The 24228-nt window shown below is 39.7% G+C and overlaps 1 protein-coding gene across 8 annotated transcripts in view; it reads right to left on the reverse strand.

Moving 5' to 3' along the window:
- PDE8B (phosphodiesterase 8B) overlaps positions 1-24228 on the reverse strand; it is a 321825-nt gene that overhangs the window by 85510 nt on the left and 212087 nt on the right. For all 8 annotated transcript variants that reach the window (XM_032277695.1, XM_032277729.1, XM_032277732.1 and 5 more), the window contains 4 exons: positions 14551-14741; positions 11233-11292; positions 8860-8917; positions 3337-3425 (listed from right to left, as the gene is read on the reverse strand). In XM_032277695.1, the coding sequence (XP_032133586.1) occupies positions 3337-3425; positions 8860-8917; positions 11233-11292; positions 14551-14741 (398 nt within the window). The remainder of the gene's footprint in view (positions 1-3336; positions 3426-8859; positions 8918-11232; positions 11293-14550; positions 14742-24228) is intronic.

Consider the following 24228-nt stretch of genomic DNA (forward strand, 5'->3'; position numbering starts at 1 on the left):
AACAACACACACACACACACACACACACACACACGCACACACACACACGCACACTGTCTGGAACAAGGGTGGGACTGAGCAAGGTGGTGGCTTGTAGGGAAAAGATTCCAAACACAAGTCCAAATCCCACCAGGAGTCTGGGATGAGTTGGGAGCAGGGAGTGGAAGAGGTGAGAGGATCATGACCTTGCTACTTGTTGGCACTCATTACTGGACAATAAAGCAATAGGGACTGGTTATTTTGAGCCTTCACAGCTCAGTTTCAACCTCTGTAACACAGTGGCTATCACACAGAGCCCATATGAGAATAAAGTGTCCTACAAATGTCTGTTAATACTGAGAGATGTGGTGTTCCACAGAATGCAGAGTTTTGTGCATCAAAAATTTTGATTCTTTCTAAAACTGAGGAATTTCACTGTCTTAAGATTTGGAGTGAAATAAACATAATGACTTGGATGTAACCGCTAGACTGACAGATGAGTCAAACAATAGCTGGTACCACATTAGTATATACTGATCAGCCTAAACTCCTGTTAAGTAGCTAAATCATTATCTTTATTTTAGATAAAATAGATCTTTTCATGATAAAGAGGTGTAACAACCTCAGAAGAGATAAATGGTCATCATTTAATCTAGATAATCCTAGACACTCTCCATTTCATAAATTCTCTGTTCAACAGAGTAATTCATCAAATACATAGATATGTGATTTAGTTCTTATATCTTTAAAAGTTATTTTCTACAGGAGAATCTTAAAATTATACTACCTCTTCTGTTTGATCACATCAGGTGATCCTTTTTGTTTCCTGGTTAAGTAAATATGGTCCCTAGACATGGGACCTGGACAGAGGTGTCTACCTTCAACGTTCACCATCACCCTGCAGTACAGACTGTCCTTGCAGAATAACAGTAATGCTACATATTTAGCTGCAGCTGGGGGTGGAATTGTAGGGGAAAGTATTATATAATTAGACTATAATTATTCTAGCATTGTATAATAAAGAGCCTCATTTTCCCAGTCTGCAACAAATGATAGAGTTGCTTGCCTGCCTTAGGGTGCAGGTATCCATACTAGATGTCTCTAAGTGCCCTAAGGAGTTGGGAGGGGCCATGGCATGGGTCACTGCGCCCATCTGCTGGGGCTAGATATAATATACCTGGGGAGATGCACATAAAATCATGCACATGTTCACACACACACCCAAAAGGGTCATAACTTGGATAAGGTTGAGGCAGAACCCACCAAAAAGCAACAGCTGAAGCTTGTGCAGAAGGCAAGATAATCTATGTGCAGGCAAACTCTCTTTCCTGGGGCCACTACCTTCATGGGTCAAGTCCATTCACCAACTTCACATTAATTTGTATTAAGAACTGGAACCTTTTCATTATGACCTCAACAATGGTCCAATGTCCCCAACCAGTTCTAGTAAGTGAAGGGTCAGAAGTCATAGTATTTACTAAGTCATAGGTACTTAGAAACTTGCAAAGTTCTGAATCTAATAAGACCTTAAAAAGTCTTTGGTGCCATTACTCTAAACAGATTTCAGCAGTACCGTAACCTGAAGCCTTTTCTTTATGCACTTGTGTTGGCTGGGGATATTTATTTCAAATTTCCAGGCCTGCTTTTGCCTTGTTCATCATGGACAAGGTGACCCTAACATTCCTGGGGCAGCCCCCCAATGCCCCATGTGCACTGCAGAACCTGTATTAGGGTATCTCCTGGCACCTAACATATGCCATCACATGTAATGTTGCCTAAAAGAACAGAACCACTTATTTAAAATCAAATAATGGAATTGCCGATCAAAGCAATGAAGTGTTGCACTGTTCATTTTTTATTATGGATAATACATAGTTAAAGAATTAAACCACAATAAAATCCCCCTCTTTCCAATTTTATTTATTGTGTAAACATCTAAAATAAAAATACTAAGTCTTTTTATAAAACTTCAATTAAAAACAGTAGAGAACAGCAGGAATAATAAGAATTAATCTACATTATTAAAAGGCATAAATAATGGAAGTAAAAGCAACGTGGGTTTCTAGAAAAATTCTATGAGGTTCTCTGAAGCTATAAACATAAAAAGAAACCAACGGATCTAACTTACTTATATGTTTAAAAAGTCCTTGGCAATATATCTCACCAAGGGCTGTTAAAATACCTGAATTCCCAAAAAATCTGATTTCCCACTGGCTTGAGATTCTTTTTTAATACTTTTCTACCTAAGGAAATAACTGTTTATCCCCACACTTTATTTCTTAGAGCTTTCTACCCACCAAAAAGTAACTTCCCTGACCAGGGTGCACCCTAGAGGAACCTGCTTCTCTGGGTTTATGTCAATCCATTTTGCCTCCCTGGGATAGAAGAGAATTAAATTTGAGAGGGTTTTATCATCTTTGAATGATAATCAGTAATCAAGATAAGATAAATAATCACTATAATAGGATGCTCTCCTACTTATTTTGTGTTGAGCTTCAAACTGTCCATGACTTCTCTGTCAGCCAGAGAGAGAAGCCATGCTACAGACTTTTCTGGCATCCTACATCCTGAAGCTCCTGGGGACTGGGCCCCACAGTGGCCCATGGGTGGAGAAGAGCCTCTTCTTTTCCCTGCTCTCTGGCTGAGAAGGGAGGATAGAAAAAAATCAGGGTCCAAAAAGCATGCCAGAGCGGAGCCTGAACAAAACCAGGCAGGAGCTAGGACCCTGGTATTCCAAGAGGGCCTAGGAGCAGAATATCCCCCATCCCAGCATTCTGGCCAGCAGCCAGACACCCAGAGAATCTCATCCCTAGAATTGAGCACCAGTGACAAGCCTGCTCTTAAAACACAACATGCTTGTAAAGAGACTTAAAACTGGTTTCTTAAAGCTACTTCATGCATATTGAGGCCATAAACAGACTTAATGAAATTGCTGTTGTGGTTACTTAGCAATCATTATGGTTAGCATGATAAATATCGCCATTAGTTTGCCCCTATGCATAACAATACGAGTAAAAATTTATAAATATTCAAAGTAGGAAGTAGAAAATAATCCTCAAAGGCTATTCTTAATCTCCATCTAATTGTGCAAAAATTTAACATTTTCCTAGGTTACAATTTTTAAATTCTGTAAATAGTGGAAAATACTGTCAAAAGAAGAAATGCTTCCAATTTATTTCTTTATATTAGGGGCCTCTTGGCTTAGATACTGCTGTTGGCCAGCTGCCATTCATTGCCTGTTTAAAAGCTTCAAAATCCCTGGTATTCAGCTATGAATCCATGAGCATCAGCCTATTGACAGATAAGATTTTCTAAAGAATTGTTAACCTCATGTTACTGTCTCATTTTGCTACATACCTTAATTTGAACTGGGAGCGAACTTCCCCATGTTCTATTTGAATCAGTTCATTATAGCAAGCAATTATGCTGCTATTCTCCATAAATCTCTGAAAAGAAAGCAAAGATAATACATAAGACATATATAGTTACTTCCTAGAGTGTCAAATGGAAAAACTTAACAGTTGTTCCTACTCCCAGGTAACTCCGTTACGTAAGACAATTAGTAGGTAAGATGAGATGAAACAGTTGTCAAGGTGTTCAAAGTGCTTGTTTAAACCTATGAGAAACAACAGAGCAAGTAATACTGTACACTTCACTTCCTTCATAACAAAGGTAGAATAAACTACATTATGAACACTCCAGGGCATGGAATGCCTGCCTAGCCATGTTAATTACTGCAACATTTTGCTTCACATTGCACTAATAAAGTCATCTAAAACCCAACAGTCAGCATGTTCATTGTGCACCATATTATCAATGATCTCTTTAGAAGGGAGAGCCTACTCTTTACTTTCTTCCTAATTTTCTGAGTGCCTAACGCAGAGGAAAAGTTAAACATAGAATTCCCATATGATCCAGCAATTCCACTCCTAGGTATATACTCCAAAGAGCAGAAAGCAAGTACTCAACGAATACTTGTATGTGCATGTTCATAGCAACATCATTCACCATAGCCAAAAGGCAGAAACAGCCTAAATGTCCATCAACATTTGAACAGATAAACAAATTGTGGTGTATACATACAATGGATTATTACTTGACCATAAAATAGGAAAATACTGACACATGCTACAACATGTGTGAACCTCAAAAAAGTATTAAGTGAAGGAATCCAGACAGAAAAATTCACATACTGTATGATTCCACGATTATAAAGTATCTAGAATAGGCCAATTGATTGAGCCAGAATGCAGATTGGTGGTTGCCAGGGTGGAGGGGAGGAGGACTAGGAGTGACAGCTTAATGGGAACAGAGTTTCCATTTGGGGATGATGAAAATGGTTTTTGTTTGTTTATTTTGCAACGGGGTCTCACTCTAACTAGACAGAGGTGGTGGTTGTATAACACTGTGAACGTACTAAATGCCACTGAGTTGTTCACTTTAAAATGGCTAATTTTAGTTTCATCTCGAATGAAAAAGAAAGACTTTCATGTATTTCTATATAAACTTAGTGAATGAATGAATAGATAAGCAAATAATAACGCATGAGAAAATGCCGCACACATTGTCATTCATCAAAGACCCATGAAGCACTCATTTATGCTAGGCCCGAGCTGCTCAAGTCCAGCGTTTAAAGAAGGGTAGCCCCTTTTTCATTTAATCCCTAAGTAATTTGGTTTACATTTCTTATATATGCTACATGATTCAGTGTAGGGTATATAGGAAGTTGAGCAGGCTCTCCGACATGATCATGTCAATAATTAATGAGAAATAACGAAATCAGAAATGAAAAGCAGGTAAAAAATAGTAAGAGAACAGATTTAAGGAAAATTCTACTTAGGAAAGGGGAAATGTTTTGCATTTCAACTGATTTAAAAAAATCATCATGCAAACCTTTCTCAAGCATATGGCTGGCAAACGATTAAGTAGAGAGAGAAGCAGAATTCTAACGTATTCCAAATCACATTCTTTTGCTTCTCAGGTAGCTATATAGGCAGAGGAGTAGAATACTAGGTCCTGCTGAAAGATGTATTTCTTAGAATTCTTTCACCCAAGTTAGCCAGAGGAAAAAATCAATCCCTCTCCTCACTACCCTCTCTCTCTCTCTTTTTCTCTCACTCTTTCGCGTGCACACACACACACACACACACACCCCACATATACACACTGGAGTGGATGGCTCCACATATCTGGAGTGGTTGGCTTCTGCCTGGCTTTCCCTGGGCCTCTGGTCCCCACTATTCCATGTGGAAGCTGGGAAGGGCTAAGGAAAGAGAGGAAGCCATAAACACACAAAGTAGGGAAATACTTTCTCTTTGATTTACAGAGCAAATTTAAACATGGTTAGATTCCATTTGAGCTTTTAATTGGATAAAAGCTATTTATCAGCCTATCACAAAACTCTGAGGGTTGTTGGCTGATGTGTTGTAAATATTTGAAAAAAACCATGATAAACACGTTTTGAAAATGTTGGGATAAGATAGAGATGTATGTATATCATGACACTGTTCTGCCAATAATACACAGTCATTTCTATTTCTGCCTAGAAATAAATCTGAAAGGCCAATGGCATGATGAATAATTTTAATTTTTAGCTTATCTGTATTTTCTATAATAAACATGAATTTTGTGCAAAAAAAGGAGAAAAAATGTTGGGATAAACAAAGTTAGCAGGTTTCTTTACTACAGGACTCCTCAGAGCATTTAAAATGCCAGTGTGCTATGTTGCAAAAGTGCTCTGTGGATTCTCAGGTGTGGAAGGGGGGAGAACTGAGTTTTCACTGATTCCCCAAACTTATTTGAACATAGAAGCTTTTTTACATGGACGATCTATTAATAGCTTTTGGTATACTAGTGTTTTGTGGAACGCTAGCTTGGGAAATCTAACTTTAGTGGACTCAATATAGAGATTGGAGTTAAACAACATGCATTTGCTTCTGGACTTTGTCATGAGTGTGAGCTCTGGCAAGTTTAGCTGTTTTGAGCCTGCTTCCTCCCCTGCAAAAATGGAGAAAATATCAAATCCCTCATCTGTAGAGGAGGATTAAGTAAATCACTGGGAACTGGGCCTGAGAATAAATCATAGCTCCCCACTTCCTACTCCACAGGAGGCCTCTCCGTGGAGAACTGGTCCTACAGTCATGCCCCCAACGTGCCTGGCACATTGCGCGAGGCAGAATTCCATAAACACTTGTGAACTTGAACAAACATTGTTGCAAATAGAAAAAGAGGCGCATAAAGCTGATATAAGACAGTTGCAACTGTCCTTTGCTAAGATGCTGGTTTCCAAAAGCATCCATACAGTCGGCTGCTTATATACAGCTCCAGAGCCTTCCAGGGGAGTTGCTGTAGGATATGTGATAGCACAATGTGTTCCTAGATCCGCACTCAGGGACTGCAGACTGAAGCACCAGCCAATTAGCTAGCAACACAGGGGTGAGTCTCAGCAGATGATTCAATACAATCCTAACAGCTCAGAGAGAGAAAACAGCCTCACAGAAGGCAAAGGTAACTGGGATATTTGAAAAGGTGCTTGGGTAGAGAGTTGTGAAGGACAGGATTTTGCCTAAAAAAGGAGAACCACCACCTGAAGATCAGTCTCAGCTGATGGTGTGCCACAGAAACGCCAAGAGAGCTGTTGTAGGTGCAGCGTGCTTCTCCTGGAATGAGCCCAAGCTACTGGGAGCACCCTGACCTAACTGGCAAATGGCCTCTATCAGAGCCAGCACTGAAGAATACCAGGTGGGCCCTGACAGCTACTCTGTTCATGCTGTTCATGTTCAAGGGTTATTCACTGTGGCTGACTGCAAAACACAGTCTTGTCTATGTCTGGATAGAGGGAAATGAAGCCTTCCAGAGCACCATGGACAGGTTATAAAATGTGTAAAAAGAAAACAATGGAACTTTGGTTAAATTTTCTCAATAGCATTTGCACCCAAAGAGTGCCAGTTGTGTCTCCTAACTGTGAGGATATGTGCAATCTCAGCCTTCCAGACAAGATACTATCACTTCAAATGGCAGCAATTCTAAACCAATTTGAGGCAGGGTCACTGAACTAAAGGTAGAATTCCAAAAGGATACCCAACAGCACATACATGGGTCCTAATCAAAGAAGCCCACAGCGTGTCATTGCCATTCTCCAATCACCCCCCAGGTAATGAGGGAAATCTATGTCCTTACACTCCATGAGGTCCCAACTCAAACTTGAAAAGGACAACATGGGACTGGGGTAGAGTCAGGTGGTCAATATTACGCGGAAGTTCTGTGAAGACTGTGAATAATTTTAGAGCTTCTTCTTAGAAAAATGAGTGAGTAAAGAAAATCTGTCTCAACCACATGGCTTCTTTGCTGATTTTTCTTTTGCAACTCTTCATTCCAAAACTCAGAAGCATTGTCTCATGCATTCTCATTAAGATACAGCACACAAGAATAGCTTTCAGAACCAAATGCCAACCCTTGCAAAAAGAGACAACAGGCAAGAGGAAAAAGTGTTAGGAGTGTGAAAAATATTGCAAGCTGGAAACATTCATTTCCATCACACATCGTGAGCCACTAGACTACCTTGAATCTGTTCTACAGCACTGCTACTTCCACACCGAAGCATATACCAAAGCGCAAAACAACTGCATCACAAAGGTAGTTTTTGCTTCTCTGTGGGCTACAACTAAGAGGAATATATATATATATATATTTTTTTTTTAAAGCCTGGAGTAGCAAAGCGCCATTATTTAAAGCACACAGAGGATCTTCATAAATCACAAGGCATAGGCAGTACCCTAATTTTTAAGGAACATATCGCTTCACCTACTTGGGATTCAGATTACTCTTATCAAAAGATCTTGGGACGCTGAGTACGCCTAGTTAGTTTGTTGGTAAGTCTCTTTGGAGTAACCAATCTTAATCTTCAAGTTGAATATCAGTGTTATTCTTGATGATTATAGTTTAAGCCAGGAAGTCACAGGATTACTTGAGTTTAGATTATCTGCAAAAGCTTTATAAGTAAACCATGGTCCTCTATCCTATTAGCCTCCTAAGGGAAACTTTTTATTTTTTAAATAGGAGTAATATATATGTTTATTATTTTAAAAAATTAAGATATGAAGTAAGGTCTTCCACAATTTCTCTATAAGGACTTGTTTTCTTTTACTATTAGGGAATATAGTTCTTTTAAACATTCATATTTTGAAGATCTTTTTCCTCCTCCCTTTATTCCCTTTCTTCTCTTTCAAGTCCATTCCATCATTTCCTTTCCATTTTCATGCACACAGCCTTGCCTCCAGTCTAATTTTTACCTTGAGATACTGGGTAAGCTTAGTTATTTAGTTTGTTAATGAGTTTCCTTGGAGTAATTCTTAATCTTCAAGTTGAATATCAGTGTTATTCATGTAGTTTGCCACTCAACTAATTTTTCTTTGCTGATGTTAACGGTTTAAACAGGGAGTTCACAGGGTGCTATAGTCATCATGGGTCTGTCCCTAGCATATAAGCTCTGGCCAGCCCTGATGAACAGAGGCTTAGGTGCCAATTTGGTGGACTTATCTATATATAATAACACACACATTGAATCTAATTGACTGTACTGATTTAAATAAGATTACTTTAGGATGACAGAATTTTTATCTGATATAATAAGCTGTGTTTTTATGTCATTGCATATCTGTTGCCAAGATTTATGGAGAAAACCTAGACAGCACCAAAGGCAAAGAGGTTGACTGGCAGCTGCTCGTTACTCTCCCATGAGAACACAGTTTCTTCCTTTCCCCAACAGTCCTGGGCTTAATTCCCTTAACAGTTCTCTGTGGCAGCTTTGGCTTCCTGTTATGAGAGAGTCGGGGTTAAGGTGCCCGCACCTGAGAGAGATGCTGGACATCTTGTACATACCCTGTTGAATCCTGCGTGGAGAAGAGGAAGGACTGAGGCCTCTTCATGGTCATCCGATCTGCAGCAAAGCAGAAAATGTGGTCACTCAGCAGATACAAACCAGGGTTCCTCACACTGAAATACGGGAGAGAGAGCAATGAGGCCACACAGCATTAGCTCCAAGAGTGGCTTCCTGACAAGCACGTGCCCACGGGTACACCTGCCTTCTAGGACACAGACCCCACATCTACCTTCCAGATGCAAAAGAATAAAAGCAGTAGAGAAAACTCCAGCAGTGTAACTGGAGGTATCCATCTTGGTACACATGAGTGGCCCTTTCCAGCTCAGCTGACCTTTGGGGTTGAGCCACATGTCTGGGGGCAGTCCCATAAACGCACATGTTAGGTGCACTGTTCATGCTGAGACCACTATCCCCAAACCATCTGGAAGCATGCCTCCCATACCAAAACTGAGCTGGGTCCAACTCTCAATGTGAGGAAGACAGCCAGCACTCCAGGCTGCTGGACCCCCAAGCCAAATGGGAGAGAAATATCAGCAGGAACATACAGTTAGAAGAGAAAGGGAGAAAATAAAAATGGATAATTGCCACCTAGTTCACAAGAGGGTTTGCTATAGTGAGCCTACTGCTGAGTCTCAGGTCTTCAGTTTATGTAGGTTGGCTTGTCACGAAAACACACCATCACCGGGCTCTCTATCACCATGAGAGAAACAGTGTCCTGAGACAGCCATGCAAGTAACATGGGGACATACCGTAAAAATTAGGGAAGAAAAATGGAATAACAGGGATTGGGTAGAAATGCAGATAGAAAATAGGAGCAGAAGTCCCAGTGCTGACTTGTGGCATTACCCATAGCTGATTCCTGCCCTAAGGGAAAAGCTATCTTACCCACTCTCTTTTTCTTCAGGAACTCCAAGTTCTACCTTCTCTGACTGTTAAATCAGCAAGGCCACCAAAAGGGCTCCAGGGTATTAATAATGGTTTATTTCCTAAGCTGGTGACACAGACACAGGTATTCATTTTATTACTACTCTCTATATATGAAATATTTTATAATAAAACCAGAAAAAATCGGTGACAATCATAACAAATAAGCCATAGTCAACCATTATTTGTCAAGGACTAGCAAACATATTTGCCATATGAGTTGGAAAAACAAGAGTGTTTTGTTCTTGGACCCGTGTAATAAGCCAGGCTTGGGAAAAATGCTGTGTGACCTTCAACATTTCTGGTACTGATGTCCAAGACTCTATGACCTTATTTGGATCCCAGAGTGTCCAGAAGATAAACGTCAAAAAGAGGGTTGAAAGACGCTGATCTTACATCTCGGTTCCCCTCACTCGTTCCCTGGGGAACCTTACCTCCCACCAGAATGGAGAGGTATAATGAACCTGTGGGGACAATGTCTTTACTTTCTCTGGACCACATCCCGTGATGGGTATCAAACAAAATAAGAAGACACGGCTCCTAGGAAAACACTCAAGGAGTAGCAGGTAAGTAGGAGTCTTTAGTAAGGGCAAGACTTTGAAGGCACGATTTCTTGCTGTATAAACATGGTTTTGGAATGAAGCATTTCAAGTCCCCTGGGCCAGATTTTCCTTGCCTTTGTCACAGAATTTGTGCCAAATGCCATAATAAGGCCAAGTCCAACAGGTCCTAGGCCCTAATTAAGGTCGTATTCTCTCTGAAGCTAAATATAGCCACTGAATGACTACAACAACTTTTGTTACCTGCCAAGATTCCCAGCACCGTAGCTTGTACAGGCAATTTTCTTTCTGTTGGCTATTTTAAGTGCTGGCCATTTCAGATGATAAACCCAGCAGAGCATTCTCTCATTCTACAGTTTCACTGCACCTACAGTGCAATCCCTTTTCTTTGCCTTCCAGCACTGGTATAAACTCCACTGTCCCGCCTCTAGACACATAATGGTCCCAACATCAACTCCACAACCCTTGTCTTGTAGATTTAGTGCCCCTTTGTTCTCATGCTTGAACATGTGTGTTTCTTCTTAAATGAAAACAAGCATATCCCTATCCCTTTTCTTCAAAGAAAAAAGATAAACTGGAAGAATGTTTTCTCCAGACCTCCTCCTCCTTACATTTTCCATTCATTTCTGGCATATAACGAGTAAACTTCTTCCCTGAGGTGTATGACTATGTGCTAACGGCAATTACATAAGATACAAAGAAAAACCTAAATATTTCCAGGAACGTGTGAAACAAACAAAACCCCCAGAGCAAGATCAAGATCTAAAACTGGTGTTCCAGGATGGAAGATGTACCCATCACTTAGATAGCTCAAAGACCAGATTACATCTGACAAATATTTCAGAATGGACAGCGCTCCTTCCAGCTGGGGATGGGAGGTGCACTTACATTCGTGAAACCACTGCGAGGATCACCGTGTGCTCGGAGGGATTTGTGGCCCGGATCGACCTGCAATTAGAAGGTTCCAAGTCAAACAAAGTGATCTGGGCTTTGTTACATTAAATGAATGCGGAACTTCTTCACATTGAAAGTGAAAAAACATCAAGTCTTTCTCTAAAGAAAAGGTCCCAAAACACATAGAAGACAACAAAGACAGATGCCCTTGTGGATTAGGACAATATCTTCATTTCATTAAAAATTTTTTTCTTTTAACTCCTAGGCAAGTATCCAATAGGTCAGACCTGCCAATTTTCCACTTAAAAAATTGGCAAATTCCACTTAAATTCCATTTTTTAAAATTGAAATTTCACTCTGCAAAATAAAAACAAATTGGCAATCCTACAAACCTCTTCTTATCAGTATGTACCTGGGGGAGCTAATTGAGTTTGATCTTCTTTCTTTTAAAACAGCAGATAGTTCAGAAAGTTGACCTTGTGATAAAAATTAAAGCATTTGCTGGCAGCTGGAGGTACAAACGCTGGTTAAAGCCAGTTAAAGATGGTACAAAGAGTCACTTCAGTTTTTTAGTGCTCCTATAGCTTGTGCTTAAATACTTTTACATAACTTTGTCATGAGGCTGAGAAATGTTGCAATGTAGAACCTGTCACTGTATGATGTTTGCTGTAGCAGGATCATCTGGATATAGTTAGTTTATTCCCTAGGAATTAAACAGGACCAAAAGAATCAGGATATAGAATTTTTAGGTCCATGAATCTTCTTAGCTGTGCCATGCTGCAGTTCAGATTCTGCACTGTTCTGGCCAGGGGGTTGTAAATTGGACAAACTTTTAATAAAGGCCCTCACCCTTGAATCTTGGGGTAAATCAGCATGCTTGCTTTGACCTATTCTCTTGCTCTGGCCTCTTCTTATTTTGAGATACCTTAGAAGGGAACCATCATCCCCAAGAACAGAATTACTCCTGAATAATTTGTGAAACAACATACATTTGTTTTTCTCTCTGGCTATGGGCATTTCTGCTCCTCTCTGATGTGTTTGAACTACCACCCCCCCACCTCCCAGGGACAGCTGGCTCATATTGCTTCATCCTCTTCAACTGCAACATTTTCTGACCTCTCAAAAAATGTACCTTCTCCATATTCTGTTCTTTGAGCCCTCACACTATGTGGGAGGAAGGCTCCAGAAAATGATTGGCTGCCGTATTCCCCGGAAGTGAAGTTTCCCTTGGTGGATAAATGGTATTTGAAAGAGATCCTTTGCAGAGAATGCTGTTAACTCCCAATGGGGCAGAAGGCATAAGTCAATATCCTTCCAATGCCAACACAGGCTACTTCCCACTCAGCCACCCCACAGGGCAGGTACTGCTAACGTGAAGCTACACTTATTTATACTCAGGAGCCTGCTGGATGGATACTCAGTGGAAATACCAGTTAGCACCTAATGAAAAAACACAGTGTTTCTGAGGCATGTTCTGATATCTAGGGAAACACTAAGTATGTCTCATCTCATTCAGTCTTTTCCACCTCAGTAGGTGTCATGGGCACACTGCTGGGCTATATCCTAAGGTGTGGGTTTTAGGCAAGAGGCTAAAACATGTAACGAGCATAACTAGGCTGGAGCACACACTCTCTTAGTTTCTCTTGGGACTGGCTTCCATCTTTTAGGTTGCTTCCTGCCGCTTTCCTCTTTTCTCTGGTCCCTCCAAAGGAACTGGTGTGGTAAGAGAGACCTAGGCCTCTTCCTGGATGAGAGGATTAAGGGGAAGGTGGGGCTGAGGCCCAAGGATGAATGTTAGGTGAAGGTCCCATCCTGGCTCAAGAGCAAGGGATCTAGCGCCACAGATGACAACAAAGAATGCACGTCTGCCAGGAGCCTGTCACCTACCTGTCTTCCTAGGGAACATATGCTGGGAGTCAAGCATTTGGAATCTGGTCACCCTCAATGTGACTAACAGTGATCAGGAAATACACTGCCAGATATGTAGACGTAAATTCTAAACCACATAGATCCTCTATTGTTTTTCTGTACAGCTAGGACAGAAGCACATTTGAGAGGAAACAAAACTCTATTTCTTTATATTCAAAGAAAAATGTAAAGCTTATCTGCTAACCTGGGCCTTTGCCTGAATTAAAAGATTTCTTCCTGTTGATTTTTTTTTTAATAGTAAAGTTTGTCTTAAGTCGTACTATGTATGAACAAAAAAGCTTGGGATTTCTACTATAAACCTGCGTAAGTAAAGTAAGTGGAGACCGAGAAAAATCTGAAATACATAGTTATACAAGACCCAATTCTACCATAAAATCATCAGAAATATTTCCTAATACTAGAAATAGCATCCAGATATTTTACGATATACAATATGTATATTTTTATATACTATTAAATAGAAAAATTTTTATGCAGAAAGATAGATTATTTGAAGCCATTAAAACATATCTAAAACAGTTGCTTAAGAAAAATTCTTCCTTGGGAAACTGAAAATCATCAAAAAATAGCCAGGTGATGCCTGTGTTAAGAAACTTCTCTTAATCCACTGATTTCTTGTCAGGGTACCAAAGTTCTAAAAGGCCATTTTCCCACCTTTTATTTCACTTACTAACATTCGAGAAAATTCCAGCTCCCCATGCAATTGGACTCTGTCTTGGTCTAACATTTAATTAATGACCTCTTCCGTCTAGCTTCAAAGCATTCCACTTCTGCTAAATCAATCAGTTCATCTAGAGCAAACTCTTACAAGCAAGCATTTATTTATGAACAGGCCTGTGTTTCCTCCCCAGAGTGCGAGCATTTCTATAAACAAGCAGGGGGTTGGGGTCCCTGGAAGATTTTCTGTTGCTGCAAAGTGGCTGCCTTCACTCCATGACTGGGAAGCCTCCTGTGGGATCTACCCATCTGTGTTAGGCATGAAAAAATTTATATTTCACACATTTCCGATGTTCATTTTGGGACAGAATAATGAAGATTAAAATAGCTGGTTTAAATCCAAACCTTATCTGTGTAATGAGAACTGAGTGAATTTTAATGTTTTTTATGAGCAATATACGGGGTGGGGGGAATACCCTGAAGTTATCAGGGGAGCCCAGCTCACACCTCTAAATTTAGTGCAACTCAAATGTGGAAAAGTAGAAAAGGAGACAGAAATCTACAGAAAGGAGCTATAGCTTTCACCATAGACATTTGTATACACTGCTTAAAAACATCAACACATATTTTAGAAATATTCAAAATAAACTAAAGATATCTATAAATGAAATTCATTTTAAACTGTTAAGCGAACATTTACTAAGGCTATTAAATTAGAGAAGGTACCTGCACACTGCTTCTGCATCGAAGTTCTGAGTTTGTCTATGATCAATCACAATAATTTCATGATGCTTATCAAGAAAGCATTCAAGGGCTGACTCCGGAGTCCGAGCAATATTGCATCTATAACCAGCTCTGTCACAGGCCCACCAGAAGCCATCACTCTGACTATCTTCCTTTGCAAAGATCAGCAAAACCTGAAACACAACAAAAAGAGCATCTTGAAATAAATGTTCATCCACAGACTATTAAAAACAAGCCTATTGGCCAGGCGCAGTGGCTCATGCCTATAATTGCAGCACTTTGGGAGGCTGAGGCAATGGACTACTTAAGCCCAGGTGTTTGAGACCAGTCTGGGCAACACAGCAAAACCCTGCCTCTATAAAAATTAATAAAAAATTAGCTGGGCATAGTACCACATGCCTGTGGTCCCCACTACTCAGGAGGCTGAGATGAAAAGATCGCTTGAGTGTGAGAGGTAGAGGCTGCAGTGAACCATGATCACACCACTGCACTCCAGCCTGGGCAACAGAATGAGACCCTGTCTAAAACAAAACCAAAAATAATCGCCCCCAAAACAACCAAAAGACCAGGCCTATGGTATACTGGTTAGAAACCGGTACTCTGGAGAGAAGCTACCTGGGTTCAATCCCCAGCTCCTCTAGTTGGTTACAGTGGTCTTTGAACAAGGTATTTCACCTCTTTGGCCTATAGTTTCTTGGCTGTAAGAGTGAAAGAACAGTGCCAAATGAGTTAGTTCTCAGAACTGAATGAGCATAGAGAAGGTGCCCATTCACTCTGGTGGTGATCATTACTCACTGCAATTACAAGTATTTCTAATTTCCTAATTAGCTTTGTTTTTAAATAAGAAGTAAAGTTATTAATGAGATAGTTACCAAAGCTTAGATTATGGTTTACATTTATAATACATATATTTGATTCCAGTTGCAAGTGGTATTTGCCTTTAAGTCCTGGAGGCCACCTCTTTGAACTTAGCACTAACATACCTGTAGACATAAGGAAGTAGGGGAACTCAGGCTCAAAAATGAATGCTAACATCCAATCTTTGCCAGAATCTGGAAAGAATAATCACTAAATGTAAAGCTGATGGAGCTAAGTTGAGGGAAATGTGCCTCTCTTGATGATTAGCCTCATTGAGAAGCAATTCTGCCCATAGGAAAGAAGGCAGCAATGCTTTACACAGTTTCCCCCTCATCATCCCTCCCCTGTGTCCAGGAACACAGATTCTCTGCCAGCCAGAAAGACACAGACAGCCCTACCACCTGAGCTCATTTATGTATTCATGGTCCATCTCCCTCACTAGAGAAAGAAGCTTCAGGAGAGTAGGACTCGGCCTGGCTTGTTCCCTGCTGTACCCCTCATGGCCAGCACCAGGCTGGCACTTCATAGCCATTCAGCAAATATTTGAGAAGTGAAAAAAATAACTACTTGTGAGATCTTCTGAGAAATGCAAGAGGGCTTCACTATGAATAAGATGTAAGACTACCTTCCAGCAATAGATCTAATAAGAAAAACCTATAATAATCTCAAGATATTGGTAAGGCATTCAAAATTCTTCTGCACCCACATCTGGTTTAAACAATTAGAAATAGGAGGGTAGCTTCTCAATATGAAAAGCTTTTTAGTCAATAGTCAACATATTCATCACAGTGAAATGCCAAACGTGTTTCATTTAAAATCAGAAACAAGCCACATTGTCCAATCAGTACTATTACATTTGAAAAATACTTTACTAATTGAAAATTGGACGTACATGGAAAAGTAGAAACAATAATGCAATGAAACTCATGTACTTCTCACCTGGCTTCAGCAATAACCAACTCCTAGCCAATGTGGGTTCATCGCTATCCCTACCTGTTTTCCTAACTCTTATAACAGGTTGTGGCAAATCCAGCTATTTTATCTCATTCATATGCATCTGTGAAAAATAAAGATTTTTTTTAAAGAAGAATAAAACCACAATACAATTTCATACCTAAACGTCCCCAATAATTCCTTGATATCAATAAATATCTGGATATATTATATAAGCCATTTGTTAGGGGCACCCTGGGCTGGCTAGGGTCTGTCCCTCTTCAGCCCAGGAAGCTCCTAACATTTCCAGCCACAGAGTTTCTTCCAGGAAGAAATAGGAGGTGACTCTCCTAAGAAATATGAAAGACACAACCTTGTGGATTTTGATAAGGAAAAGAACGCTTTCAAACAAAACTGTTAACAAGGGAGCCTGAATGAGAAAAATCAGGTAGACTGGTTGGTGCAAAAAGTCAATAACCTTTTGCTTGGTGTAGCTGTGGTATTAACACGAGAAACTCAATATGCCAAATCTAGAAGTCAAAAAAGGTGAAAAACTTCTTGTCTCTCACCTGCCTGGCTGAAGTATGGATTTCTAAACAAGAATCTGAACAACTTATATTATCTTGTTGAGCATTACAACAGCTATCACTAATTTTCGGAAACACTGCTTTTGACCTCTTAGGGTATGTTGATGAACAAAATAAAGACACTTTGCATTGTAGTGGTAGAGGCACAAACAATAAATAGACATATTAAGTAAGTACACTAAACAATATGGTAATAAATGACAGGTGCTATGTGAAACCCAGCAGAGCAGAGTAAGGGGGTCAGGAGTGGGTGCTGGCAGCAGAAGGAAGTAGGTTTTGCTAAGAAGACGACGTGTGAGCAAATGCCTGATGGGAAGAGAAATGCAAGCCCAGTTTGTGTTGGAAGGAAATGCATTCCAGGCAGAGCTGTATAAGCCCCTGGTGTGTTCTAAGGACTGCAGGGGACCCTGGGTGACTGAAGGGAGGGTGCGAGGGCCGAAGGGTGGAAGGAGGTCAAGTTCACTGCAGGGGGCTAGACCATGCTAAGGCCTTCTAGGCCATTTGAAGGTCTTACAAAACTGGATTCCACATGGAAACTTACAAAACTGATTGAAGTTGAATGGTTGTATTAATTGTATCTTTTTATTTTCTGTGTTTCTGACCTTTGACTTCTGGGGCTTTGCTGACACTGGAAGGACTGCCCATCTCAGGGTTCGCTAATTCCTAGAGATAGCACACAGCTCTCCAGTAAGCATGCCCTGCATAGGCAAATCAACCAATCCAGAGCCCATTCCCCAGACACCACCTTTGGCTCTTACACTCCAGGTCACAGTCCCCCTACCCTAATCCCCCTGGGACCAGGTACCAGACAACTAGAACCACCCATACGTCCCAGGCCTTTCTGAAATTAATCAGACTAGCCTGGCCTCATCCAAGCCTTCCCATGGAAACCACAGTGGAGGCTCTTGCCCACGATCTCCTCCCACTCCCTCTGCCTCCTGACGGACTGCGGTGCTTCCCCGCGTCGCCCTCTGTGGTGCGCTGTGCCTCCCGCTCTGGGAACTGTAGCTATTTTTTCAATGCCAATTGTTCCTAGATCTGTTGGCCTTACCATACCTGAATAATAAAATCTGTATCTGTTGCAAGATAAAGAGCTGGGAATAAAAAGATGACAGAGATAGCCACAGGCCAGTCTCCCTCCCTGGGCTCCAGTCAAGGAAGCAGGTAATTATAATAAACGCATCAGTAAGTGGTGACCACAGATAAACAAAGTATGGACACGAATCTAAGCACAGGAGAACAAGCAGAAGGAAGTACTTTTGTCACATCGATCTCTCTGTACCCTTGTAAACACAGCAAAAGAGGAGAATATATAGAACTGATGTGGGCTAAAGCCTGGAACAATGAGGAAATGTCTTTCTGGAGCAGAGCCAACTTGCATTCTGTCCACAGCCAGAACACAACTATCGGCAATCCTCACTCTGCATGGTAGAGTCAGACCATAATAACGACCATGCATGAGGGTTGAAAAATTACCTACTGAGTACAATTTTCACTTTTTGGGTGATGGGTACACAATATATGCATGCAAGAAATCTGCATTTTTATATTCTATAAAAATAAAAATGAAAAAACTGACCATGCAAAGCTATCTTATAAATAACGGTAAAAATTATGATTGCTTTGTGACCTTTGAAGATTTGTGTCAACATACTGAAAATTTTCTTATTCTTGATTACAAATATATACGGAAATGAAAAATATAAAGCTAATATGTATTTAATATGTTGTTATTTAAAATATTAGAAACATTGAGAATTAAGATGTTTTATTTCTTTTAAAAAACTTAAGAGTAGTTTGGACAGTGGGTGCCGCCTTCTTCTAGTCATATAAATTATGAGACAAAGTGAGCGTCTTTTTTGTGCCTTGGCAAATTGTCATACTCCTAACTATGGATCAGCTGATGACATCTCATCCTCTGTGCTTTCAGTATCATGCAATATCCCCAGAGCTCCTTTAATTAATGTGAAGCTTTCTGCTGGCCTCACTTCCTCCATGACATTTTCATTCTTTTTGTCACAACCACTATCCTCATTTATAGTGATGCACTTGCATTCAGTAACTTCCACCAGCTACATGTCTAGAATCTCTCAAAGATAGTGTCGGCATTCCACAGTAAACCATTTCTCCTTTAAGTCCATTTGCGTTTGATTCAAATTTCACTCATAGCATTATCATTTTTCATTTCTTCATTGTACTTTCATCTTTGTTAGCTCATTCCCTCTTTCAGTGATTTGTTTTTGCATAATGTTATGTGGATATCACGGAGAGACAGGAGGCAACACAACTACATACATGCTGTCTGTACTTATGCTAAGTAACAGGCAGAAAGCAATCCGAGTCTTCGGCTAAAAAAAGTTATGGTTAAAAAAAGTGATAGGTTACTGATGCTGCTGCACATTTGTTATTTACACAGTGATCTGTGGACTGAAGAGCCAGCTGCAAAGTTTATGCTTTATGCATTTATTCGCAGTTAAAACACTGATGTAATCGCAATTTGAAACACGTTGTTAGGGGTCTGGTGCTATTTAACTAAACCATGAAATCTGTGTACATTGGAACTATACAAAGCAAGAGCTACCTGCTTTTCAAAAGTAACTACAAAGACCTCAAAGAAAGCTGAAACATATCTTTTTGAAGATAGCAAGAAAAATTAGAATAAAACTACTTTATCTGTTGATGACTAATTATAAAAAAAGATGAAAACAAAAACTAATTTTTCCTCATCTTGAATAAGGCAATATAGGTGTTCATTATGACTAGTGTTCTTTCTAAATGAGGGTATACCTACGTGTCTCCAAATGGATTTTCAATGTCTACTATTAAACATCCAATTATTGGAATATTTGGTTTGGCTTTAAGCAAAAACCCGGTAACAGGGAGCTTCTAAAGCTTCTAAATTATGTAGGTCACATAATTTGTGTCTGCATAATACTGAACAAGTGGCCAATTTGATCAGGCAAGGGGTCAACGGAGTTGAAAAAAAGTGGTCTGAGAATTTTCCTTAAATGTTCTTAGGAAAGTAATGCTGATTACAGTTATAATTTAATGAGAATTTTCTAGGGGCCAGCCACTATACTGAATGTACTAGAAACATACTGTCTCACTCAATAACCCTTTAGAGAACCTCTTTGGAGGTGTGCATTATCCCTATTTTATAGACATGGAAACTGAGGCTTAGATGATTTAAAATTTGTCCATAGCTGCACTGCCAGCAAGATTTGAACCAAGGTTGGCCTGACCCTAGGGCCTTTGCAATCACTATGTTGAGTAACCTACTGTCTCTCAGCTCCATAAATATTTTTACCTATATATTTGACCAAAATTCTTAACAACTATGTGGTTCTTTGACACTGGCTGGACAAGGTAGAAGAAACAACCTGGTAGCAGCAGAAAGGATAGACAGGAAAAGAAATGCTGACCACAGCAAGGTACTGGGTCTGAACATCTCCATCCCTCAGTCATTTCACTTAATGTGTGAAAGTCAGTGCCCCATGAGGTCACGTGATCACCAACATATAAAATCTCCAATATACAATGGTTCCAGAAAAACCCATACCCATATAACATGGAAGAATAAGTTTTGAAGGCAGATGTGACCTTGCTAAGAAAAAGCTTAGGTCACAGCTGTGGGGATCCGTTTCCAAGTCCAGTTGGAAAGCCCAGCGTGAAGGGAACAGGGACAGGACTCTCAAAGCAGAAACACATCAATTCTACACACTGGGGAAGTAAATGTGTTCCAGGTATGGATGAAGAAAAGGCCACTTGATTTTTCAGACAGTAACATGTTGATTAGAATCTCCTGCCTCAGAATACTTCCTCTGCTTTTTATTTTCTAGCCAAGATTGGAAAACATGACTTTCACTGTGGGTCGCATCCACTCACCCAGGAGAAATGTGCTCCCCAGCACCACTCTGCACTTCCAATTCATTCCACTCCTCACTGTGCTCCTGCCAGCTCTGTGTGGGATATGTGGAGCCCCACGGGAGGACATTTCCTGGTATGTGAGTAAATTTCCCCTGATGAACTCAGAAATGCACCCTCAAAAGCAACTATATCCTGAAATATTCTTATCAAGCCATTTCCTCCCAAGCCCTAAGGGCTCTGGCTGATGTAGCTAATTAATATTTTTGGCATTGCATTGAAGTAACAGAATACATAGTTTTCTTCAAGGGAAAAGGGGAAAAAACAAAAGCACTAGGACATAGCTTGATTTTTCTAAGTCAATTGCAATGTTAGTAGGAGAAGCACAAAACATACAACTAGGTATCAATGCCCTGAAAGAGAGTGTTATAAACAATAAAACTGACCTCCCAGACCTCTCTCTGTGGTAAGGGAACATGGTGCCTTCTCTCTCTCCCCTGCAACACTTAACATGGAGCCCTGAACACAGGAGGTACTTAGTAAATTCTTATTGGATAAATCATGGAGTCAAACTCTATGTTTGAATGAGGCTATAGTGAAGCTATTCTTGGTTCCAAGTTGGGCTTATTATCTTTTCTAAAAGAACCTCTTAATTATTGTGTCCCTCACTCAAAGAAGGACTCTTTACTACTTGCATCTGCTGTTATTTGGAGCCAAATTCATGTGAGGGAAATCAGTGGGGTATACAGTAGCACTGGTAATGGTCCAGGTCTTGCATTGAGTGGCGGGCTTATGAGTTTATGGTATTCACTTTCTTACTATGTTCATAGGTTATAGCACATATCAAAAATATTTTTGTATGTTTTAATATGCCAAATATAATAAATTCAAATTTATAGATAAATATTTTTCATTTGTGGGAGAGTGGGGCTGTCAAGAGGTATTTCAATTCTGCAAAGGACTGTATCACGTTTGAGAGGACAGAAAGATAGTATAGCAAGATTTTGTTATAAAATTTGGCTGCTAAGCATGCACATTAAAAATAATTTCAGGCTGTGTGTGGTGGCTCATGCCTGTAATCCCAGCACTTTGGGAGGCTGAGGCAGGCGGATCACAAGGTCAGGAGTTCCAGACCAGCCTGACCAACATGGTGAAACCCTGTCTCTACTAAAATACAAAAAATTAGCTGAGTGTGGTGGTACACGCCTGTAATCCCAGGTACTCAGGAGGCTGAGAGAGGAGAATCGCTTGAACTCGGGAGGCAGAGGTTGCAGTGAGCCATGATCAGGTCACTGTACTCCGGCCTGGGTGACAAAGTAAGACTCTGTCTCAAAATAATAATAATTATTATTATTATTAACATTATTATTTCAGGCCAGGCACCTCCTGTAATCCCAGCACTTTGGGAGGTCAAGCAGGCAGATCACAGGGTCAGGAGTTTGAGACTAGCCTGGCCAATATGGTGAAACCCTGTCTCTACTAAAAATACAAAAATTAGCTAGGCATGCTGGCATGTGCCTGGGAGGCTTCTTGGGAGGCTGAGGCAGAAGAACTGCTTGAACCCAGGAGGCAGAGGTTGCAGTGAGCTGAGAATGTGCCACTGCACCCCAGCCTGTGCAACAGAGCAAGACTCCATCTCAAAAAAATAAGAATAATAATTTCAGGGTAACAACTAAAAGAATAGAAGTAAACCTCTGTTAGAGAAGAGAAAATGTAACTGCAAAAACATTCCCAACTTGACAATAAACAGAAACAAGAAAAAAGAGAAAGGTTAATAAATAGAAAATACAAAATAAAACAATTGTGTCAGTAATCGCACTCATTGTAATCATATTTAACTCACTTATTAAAAGACAAAGATTATAGAAACAGATTTTGGGTCCCATATTTTTATTGAAAAAAAAAAAAGAACCCGATATGCTGCTTAAAAGAAGCTACTCAAAATAAAGTTACAAAGTATCTGCAATCTTTTGTTTCTGAAAAAAAATACAGAGAAAGATATACCAGGAAAATGGTAACCAAAGGTAGCTGGCCTGGCAATACTACCAACAGATGAAACAGAACATAAGGGAAAAGGTTAAAGAAGGACACATTTTAATGATAAAAGCGACAGTCATCAGGAATAGACAACAATCAAGAACTTGGATACACCCAACAACACACTCAAAATACCAGCAAGTATTAACAGATACTGATGATTTTAACAAATCCAAATCCACTGTAATTAAAAACTGATAGATCACACAGTCACAAAATAAGTCATAAAATTAATAGAGATGGTTTGAATAGCATGATTAGTGAAGTTGAACTAATTCATGTTAACAGAACCCTCTGTCAACAGAGAATACATTTTTTTAGCACTTTTTGTGGAGTATTAGTCTAAAAACTGACTACATACCTGGCCACCAAACAAGTTGCAACAAACATTTTTTAAAAAATCAGTAGCAAAGGCATCAAAGAAATTCAATAGGGAAGAATAGTCTTTGTAATAAGTGGAGCTGGAAACAACCAGACATCAATATGGTGGGGTGGGGGGGGGTCAGCCTTGACACCCATATCACACCATACCTAAAAATCAACTTGAGATAGATTATAGATCTAAAATAAAAGTTAAAACAATAAAGTCTCTGGAAGAAAACAGGAAATTATCTTCCTGATCTGGGAGTAGGTAAAGATTTTTAAAGCACAGAAAGCAATAACCATTTTTTAAAAAGTGTTATTAGACTGCTTCAAAATGAAAAATTATTATTTAAAAGCCAGAGTTATGAAAATGAATAAAAGAGCCACAGATTGGGAGAAAATGTTCTCAAATCTGACCAAGGAGTTGTAACAAGAATATATAAAGAACTCATACAACTCAATAACTTTTAAAAATTAACCCAATTGAAAAATGAGGAGAAAACTTGACCAAACGCTTCACAAAAGAAAATAGAGGAATGGCCAATGAACAAGTAAAAAAGTTCTCACCATTGGTCATGGAGAAACACAAATTTAAATCACAATAAGATAATACTACTCATCTACCAGAGTAGCTAAAATGAAAAAGAATCACAACATCAAATATTATCAAGGATTTAGAGTAAACAGAAATTTCATATTGCTTGTATGAGTGTAAAATGGTACTTTGGGAAAAGGTCTAGAAGTATCTTAAACTAAACACACCATTGTTCCGGAGGTTTTAGCCAGGGCAATTAGGCAAGAGAAAAAAAAAAGGCATCCATATTGTGACATGATCTTGTGTATAGAAAATCCTATGCAATTTCTATGGGATTTCCTTAGGATTATAGGAATTTAATCCTATAATACATAATCCTTAGGATTTTAAGAATTTCTATATTCACAAAAAACTAACACATGAGTTCAGCAAGGTTGCAGGATACAAGATCCTGCAAAATGGAAAGATATTTCATGGTCACAG

Source organism: Sapajus apella, unplaced genomic scaffold (genome assembly GCF_009761245.1).
Source record: "Sapajus apella isolate SASKATOON/1434 unplaced genomic scaffold, GSC_monkey_1.0 scaffold1, whole genome shotgun sequence".
Classification (NCBI taxonomy): Eukaryota; Metazoa; Chordata; class Mammalia; order Primates; family Cebidae; genus Sapajus; species Sapajus apella.